Source organism: Zeugodacus cucurbitae, unplaced genomic scaffold (genome assembly GCF_028554725.1).
Source record: "Zeugodacus cucurbitae isolate PBARC_wt_2022May unplaced genomic scaffold, idZeuCucr1.2 ctg00000019.1, whole genome shotgun sequence".
NCBI lineage: Eukaryota > Metazoa > Arthropoda > Insecta > Diptera > Tephritidae > Zeugodacus > Zeugodacus cucurbitae.
In genome coordinates, this window is record NW_026530832.1 from 139302 (window position 1) to 147893 (window position 8592).

General features: G+C 36.7%; 1 protein-coding gene across 1 annotated transcript; it reads right to left on the bottom strand.

Annotated features, from left to right (window-relative positions):
- Positions 1-2052, bottom strand: LOC128923615 (glutamate dehydrogenase, mitochondrial-like). Its single transcript, XM_054235854.1, is given in 5 exon segments — positions 1-213; positions 267-683; positions 750-1054; positions 1116-1403; positions 1599-2052. Coding segments are annotated over 5 exon segments (1620 nt in total). The 5' UTR covers positions 1996-2052.
- Positions 2053-8592: the final 6540 nt, after the last annotated feature.

Here is an 8592-nt window from a genome sequence, read left to right on the forward strand (position 1 = left end):
TTATTGTTGAGAAATGCCCTCCATTTCTAAGGCTCGGAAAATCTTAGAAATCGAGTAAATAAAGGCAGCGGTGCGTAAATCATTGCAGAGACCGAATTCATTGGCCACAATCTTAATGCCTGCCCCCGCAGTTTCCATAACTGTTTGTAGTCCTGCGTCTACAATATCCGCCTCCTTCGTACAGTCTCTTATGAGCTTTAACTTTTTGTTTGGCTTGAACTTATCCTAAATAAATAAATTAAAAAAATTCATATTAACAAATTAACTTATTTGCACGGTGGTCAAAGTTCACTTACCTCGCACTCATTCATGGAGTTAAAGATCTCGTTGATTATGGCTTTCTCGCGTTTAACATTCATTTTGCCATAAGATACATGATTGATATTCTTTAAGTACTCAAAGTAGGATACCGTTACACCGCCAGCATTGCAAAACAAATCCGGTATAATGAGTACATTCTTTTTACGTAATATTTCATCGGCAGCTGGCGTCGAAGGACCATTAGCGCCTTCTAAAATCATCTTGGCTTGTACACTGTTAGCATTTTCGACAGTGAGAACCTTTTGCGTAGAGCAAGGCATTAGTATATCGCATTTTTCACCCAACAAACTGCCCTCTTTTTCGGTGGCTTTGGTATAGCCCTTGATTGATTTATTATTTTTTGCATAATACTCCATTAAGTCCTAAGTATATGAAGAAAATTAAAAAAATATTATCATGGAGATATTTATTTTCAATACGCCACATACCTTTGGATCTATGCCATTCTCATTTACTAGAGACACGTCAAATTCTTGAACACCGATCAGTTTGGCACCGGCTTCCACTACAAAAACGGATGCATGGGAACCGACATTGCCAAACCCTTGTACGATCACGGTTTTATCTTTCCAACCAGTCTTCCAGCCTAATAAATCCATCCAATCTTTATCCATAATAAAACATTCAGCCGCCTTAAATAGACCACGTCCCGTGGCGGCGGTGCGACCATTTATACCGCCTATTTCTACTGGCTTACCAGTCGTGATGGCCAATGCATCTACATCGTTATAGCCTAGAAGAACAATTTATTTGTCTATCAAGACGTTTTCTAATATTTCATAAAAAAAAATTACCAAAAGTTTTAATATATTGATCCACCAACCAACTCATCTCGCGTTGGCTGGTATTCACATCTGGTGCCGGTACATCTATACCCGGACCTATCATATTGCGACGTAATAGCTCCATTGTATAGCGACGCGTAATTGTTTGCAATTCTTGTGCAGTATACTTCTTCGGGTCGATACGTATGCCACCCTTGGAACCACCAAACGGTACATTCACGCAAGCCGTCTTAAACGCCATCAGATAAGCCAAAGCGCGTATCTCATCGGCGTCGACGTCCATGGCAAAACGTATGCCTACAAAAGAGGAACGGATATGATCAGTCAGTTATATATATCATGCTAGACATCAGCAGTTGAAGCATTGAAAAGGAAGAACATTTTCTTGAAACACACAACTACATGCATATATTCTAGAAAATTCGTTGAGAAATTTTTTGAATATACCAGCTTTTCTAGAAAAATAATAGCCAATAATATAATTGAACCCACCGCCTTTGAGTGGTAATCTGTGTCTAGTGTGGTGTGCGCGATAGCCGGTGATTAGCTCGTAATTGCCATCACTTCTTATTATAGGGAAGGTAACTTCCAATAGATTTGTAGTGCAGCCCATCAATTTAAGCATGGCGGAAACACGTTGTTCACGCTGTTCCTTCTTCATGTAAGGATACTTTTCCAGCTCCTTTATCATCATCGGCTCCATTAGCTGAGCGGCCGAGTGATAATAATACTCAACCATGTGTGCAAATGGTGGGTCTTTGTCTTTATTGATTTTTTCCAAATGCTTGGGCATCACGTGCTTTTCACGCGTAGCCCCAAGTCCGGTCCAGTTTAAAACTGTCTTCGATAGTGAAGATCGTAAAAGTTTACCATTTAAAAGGAAGGACATATTGCCTTGCGATAATGCAATCCCAGTTATGATTTTTTTTGTGTGTTTTTGTAAGAAATTTTTTGCACTCACTTTTTCGGCAATTATTTTGGTATCCGCTGATTTTGTTGTATATTGTATATATACAATTGTATTACGAATATATAAATATTCCACAATATTCAGTAAGAAAATATTTTTTGTTTATTTATTATTTGCGTCAGGTTTTTTTTTGTAATTATATTCTTCGAGAACAAATTCAAATCGCTCCGTTCAACACAACTGTTCTTATGAAAATCTCAATATCAACTGAACTGAGAAAAATAAATTTGACAATATTGACTGTTTATGTTTTGAAGTTTTGATTTTTTCTGTTGAAAATATGTTAATGTTAATGTTTTTTTAATGTTAATTATTTTATTCTGGCAAAAATTTTGGATTTTGGGGATCGTAAAAAATGACGAATAATGCATAATAACCCCTACCCACTTACTACGCTATTTTTTGGTGCATTTGGTGGATGGATTTTTGGTACCATTCACCACTTTTTTGGTGCATTTTGGTGCATTTGATGCATTGGCGCGTGGTGAAAAACCGATTTTTTCACGGCGCGCAAAGGGGGTTATACAGGTCGTATGAGTACCATATTACCAAAAACAGAAAAACAGATATAAGGGTACCAAAAACAGAGGTAAGTGGGTAGGGGTTTTGTTTTTTAATTGTAAAACTGTTGCTGTCAAGAAGCCATTTTGTTTGTGTTTGTGTAAAGAAATATTTATTTAAAAATTGAAGAAAAATATACAAAAGGATATTACACTTTGGATCTTATAAATATATAAATGTAAAATTTGTAAAAATAAATAATCGCCAAGCGACTTCAGACGCATTCTGTAATTATTGTTGAGAAATGCCCTCCATTTCTAAGGCTCGGAAAATCTTAGAAATCGAGTAAATAAAGGCAGCGGTGCGTAAATCATTGCAGAGACCGAATTCATTGGCCACAATCTTAATGCCTGCCCCCGCAGTTTCCATAACTGTTTGTAGTCCTGCGTCTACAATATCCGCCTCCTTCGTACAGTCTCTTATGAGCTTTAACTTTTTGTTTGGCTTGAACTTATCCTAAATAAATAAATTAAAAAAATTCATATTAACAAATTAACTTATTTGCACGGTGGTCAAAGTTCACTTACCTCGCACTCATTCATGGAGTTAAAGATCTCGTTGATTATGGCTTTCTCGCGTTTAACATTCATTTTGCCATAAGATACATGATTGATATTCTTTAAGTACTCAAAGTAGGATACCGTTACACCGCCAGCATTGCAAAACAAATCCGGTATAATGAGTACATTCTTTTTACGTAATATTTCATCGGCAGCTGGCGTCGAAGGACCATTAGCGCCTTCTAAAATCATCTTGGCTTCTACACTGTTAGCATTTTCGACAGTGAGAACCTTTTGCGTAGAGCAAGGCATTAGTATATCGCATTTTTCACCCAACAAACTGCCCTCTTTTTCGGTGGCTTTGGTATAGCCCTTGATTGATTTATTATTTTTTGCATAATACTCCATTAAGTCCTAAGTATATGAAGAAAATTAAAAAAAATATTATCATGGAGATATTTATTTTCAATACGCCACATACCTTTGGATCTATGCCATTCTCATTTACTAGAGACACGTCAAATTCTTGAACACCGATCAGTTTGGCACCGGCTTCCACTACAAAAACGGATGCATGGGAACCGACATTGCCAAACCCTTGTACGATCACGGTTTTATCTTTCCAACCAGTCTTCCAGCCTAATAAATCCATCCAATCTTTATCCATAATAAAACATTCAGCCGCCTTAAATAGACCACGTCCCGTGGCGGCGGTGCGACCATTTATACCGCCTATTTCTACTGGCTTACCAGTCGTGATGGCCAATGCATCTACATCGTTATAGCCTAGAAGAACAATTTATTTGTCTATCAAGACGTTTTCTAATATTTCATAAAAAAAATTACCAAAAGTTTTAATATATTGATCCACCAACCAACTCATCTCGCGTTGGCTGGTATTCACATCTGGTGCCGGTACATCTATACCCGGACCTATCATATTGCGACGTAATAGCTCCATTGTATAGCGACGCGTAATTGTTTGCAATTCTTGTGCAGTATACTTCTTCGGGTCGATACGTATGCCACCCTTGGAACCACCAAACGGTACATTCACGCAAGCCGTCTTAAACGCCATCAGATAAGCCAAAGCGCGTATCTCATCGGCGTCGACGTCCATGGCAAAACGTATGCCTACAAAAGAGGAACGGATATGATCAGTCAGTTATATATATCATGCTAGACATCAGCAGTTGAAGCATTGAAAAGGAAGAACATTTTCTTGAAACACACAACTACATGCATATATTCTAGAAAATTCGTTGAGAAATTTTTTGAATATACCAGCTTTTCTAGAAAAATAATAGCCAATAATATAATTGAACCCACCGCCTTTGAGTGGTAATCTGTGTCTAGTGTGGTGTGCGCGATAGCCGGTGATTAGCTCGTAATTGCCATCACTTCTTATTATAGGGAAGGTAACTTCCAATAGATTTGTAGTGCAGCCCATCAATTTAAGCATGGCGGAAACACGTTGTTCACGCTGTTCCTTCTTCATGTAAGGATACTTTTCCAGCTCCTTTATCATCATCGGCTCCATTAGCTGAGCGGCCGAGTGATAATAATACTCAACCATGTGTGCAAATGGTGGGTCTTTGTCTTTATTGATTTTTTCCAAATGCTTGGGCATCACGTGCTTTTCACGCGTAGCCCCAAGTCCGGTCCAGTTTAAAACTGTCTTCGATAGTGAAGATCGTAAAAGTTTACCATTTAAAAGGAAGGACATATTGCCTTGCGATAATGCAATCCCAGTTATGATTTTTTTTTGTGTTTTTGTAAGAAATTTTTTGCACTCACTTTTTCGGCAATTATTTTGGTATCCGCTGATTTTGTTGTATATTGTATATATACAATTGTATTACGAATATATAAATATTCCACAATATTCAGTAAGAAAATATTTTTTGTTTATTTATTATTTGCGTCAGGTTTTTTTTGTAATTATTTTCTTCGAGAACAAATTCAAATCGCTCCGTTCAACACAACTGTTCTTATGAAAATCTCAATATCAACTGAACTGAGAAAAATAAATTTGACAATATTGACTGTTTATGTTTTGAAGTTTTGATTTTTTCTGTTGAAAATATGTTAATGTTAATGGTTTTTTAATGTTAATTATTTTATTCTGGCAAAAATTTTGGATTTTGGGGATCGTAAAAAATGACGAATAATGCATAATAACCCCTACCCACTTACTACGCTATTTTTTGGTGCATTTGGTGGATGGATTTTTGGTACCATTCACCACTTTTTTGGTGCATTTTGGTGCATTTGATGCATTGGCGCGTGGTGAAAAACCGATTTTTTCACGGCGCGCAAAGGGGGTTATACAGGTCGTATGAGTACCATATTACCAAAAACAGAAAAACAGATATAAGGGTACCAAAAACAGAGGTAAGTGGGTAGGGGTTTTGTTTTTTAATTGTAAAACTGTTGCTGTCAAGAAGCCATTTTGTTTGTGTTTGTGTAAAGAAATATTTATTTAAAAATTGAAGAAAAATATACAAAAGGATATTACACTTTGGATCTTATAAATATATAAATGTAAAATTTGTAAAAATAAATAATCGCCAAGCGACTTCAGACGCATTCTGTAATTATTGTTGAGAAATGCCCTCCATTTCTAAGGCTCGGAAAATCTTAGAAATCGAGTAAATAAATGCAGCGGTGCGTAAATCATTGCAGAGACCGAATTCATTGGCCACAATCTTAATGCCTGCCCCCGCAGTTTCCATAACTGTTTGTAGTCCTGCGTCTACAATATCCGCCTCCTTCGTACAGTCTCTTATGAGCTTTAACTTTTTGTTTGGCTTGAACTTATCCTAAATAAATAAATTAAAAAAATTCATATTAACAAATTAACTTATTTGCACGGTGGTCAAAGTTCACTTACCTCGCACTCATTCATGGAGTTAAAGATCTCGTTGATTATGGCTTTCTCGCGTTTAACATTCATTTTGCCATAAGATACATGATTGATATTCTTTAAGTACTCAAAGTAGGATACCGTTACACCGCCAGCATTGCAAAACAAATCCGGTATAATGAGTACATTCTTTTTACGTAATATTTCATCGGCAGCTGGCGTCGAAGGACCATTAGCGCCTTCTAAAATCATCTTGGCTTCTACACTGTTAGCATTTTCGACAGTGAGAACCTTTTGCGTAGAGCAAGGCATTAGTATATCGCATTTTTCACCCAACAAACTGCCCTCTTTTTCGGTGGCTTTGGTATAGCCCTTGATTGATTTATTATTTTTTGCATAATACTCCATTAAGTCCTAAGTATATGAAGAAAATTAAAAAAATATTATCATGGAGATATTTATTTTCAATACGCCACATACCTTTGGATCTATGCCATTCTCATTTACTAGAGACACGTCAAATTCTTGAACACCGATCAGTTTGGCACCGGCTTCCACTACAAAAACGGATGCATGGGAACCGACATTGCCAAACCCTTGTACGATCACGGTTTTATCTTTCCAACCAGTCTTCCAGCCTAATAAATCCATCCAATCTTTATCCATAATAAAACATTCAGCCGCCTTAAATAGACCACGTCCCGTGGCGGCGGTGCGACCATTTATACCGCCTATTTCTACTGGCTTACCAGTCGTGATGGCCAATGCATCTACATCGTTATAGCCTAGAAGAACAATTTATTTGCCTATCAAGACGTTTTCTAATATTTCATAAAAAAAATTACCAAAAGTTTTAATATATTGATCCACCAACCAACTCATCTCGCGTTGGCTGGTATTCACATCTGGTGCCGGTACATCTATACCCGGACCTATCATATTGCGACGTAATAGCTCCATTGTATAGCGACGCGTAATTGTTTGCAATTCTTGTGCAGTATACTTCTTCGGGTCGATACGTATGCCACCCTTGGAACCACCAAACGGTACATTCACGCAAGCCGTCTTAAACGCCATCAGATAAGCCAAAGCGCGTATCTCATCGGCGTCGACGTCCATGGCAAAACGTATGCCTACAAAAGAGGAACGGATATGATCAGTCAGTTATATATATCATGCTAGACATCAGCAGTTGAAGCATTGAAAAGGAAGAACATTTTCTTGAAACACACAACTACATGCATATATTCTAGAAAATTCGTTGAGAAATTTTTTGAATATACCAGCTTTTCTAGAAAAATAATAGCCAATAATATAATTGAACCCACCGCCTTTGAGTGGTAATCTGTGTCTAGTGTGGTGTGCGCGATAGCCGGTGATTAGCTCGTAATTGCCATCACTTCTTATTATAGGGAAGGTAACTTCCAATAGATTTGTAGTGCAGCCCATCAATTTAAGCATGGCGGAAACACGTTGTTCACGCTGTTCCTTCTTCATGTAAGGATACTTTTCCAGCTCCTTTATCATCATCGGCTCCATTAGCTGAGCGGCCGAGTGATAATAATACTCAACCATGTGTGCAAATGGTGGGTCTTTGTCTTTATTGATTTTTTCCAAATGCTTGGGCATCACGTGCTTTTCACGCGTAGCTCCAAGTCCGGTCCAGTTTAAAACTGTCTTCGATAGTGAAGATCGTAAAAGTTTACCATTTAAAAGGAAGGACATATTGCCTTGCGATAATGCAATCCCAGTTATGATTTTTTTTTGTGTGTTTTTGTAAGAAATTTTTTGCACTCACTTTTTCGGCAATTATTTTGGTATCCGCTGATTTTGTTGTATATTGTATATATACAATTGTATTACGAATATATAAATATTCCACAATATTCAGTAAGAAAATATTTTTTGTTTATTTATTATTTGCGTCATTTTTTTTTTGTAATTATTTTCTTCGAGAACAAATTCAAATCGCTCCGTTCAACACAACTGTTCTTATGAAAATCTCAATATCAACTGAACTGAGAAAAATAAATTTGACAATATTGACTGTTTATGTTTTGAAGTTTTGATTTTTTCTGTTGAAAATATGTTAATGTTAATGGTTTTTTAATGTTAATTATTTTATTCTGGCAAAAATTTTGGATTTTGGGGATCGTAAAAAATGACGAATAATGCATAATAACCCCTACCCACTTACTACGCTATTTTTTGGTGCATTTGGTGGATGGATTTTTGGTACCATTCACCACTTTTTTGGTCTATTTTGGTGCATTTGATGCATTGGCGCGTGGTGAAAAACCGATTTTTTCACGGCGCGCAAAGGGGGTTATACAGGTCGTATGAGTACCATATTACCAAAAACAGAAAAACAGATATAAGGGTACCAAAAACAGAGGTAAGTGGGTAGGGGTTTTGTTTTTTAATTGTAAAACTGTTGCTGTCAAGAAGCCATTTTGTTTGTGTTTGTGTAAAGAAATATTTATTTAAAAATTGAAGAAAAATATACAAAAGGATATTACACTTTGGATCTTATAAATATATAAATGTAAAATTTGTAAAAATAAATAATCGCCAAGCGACTTCAGACGC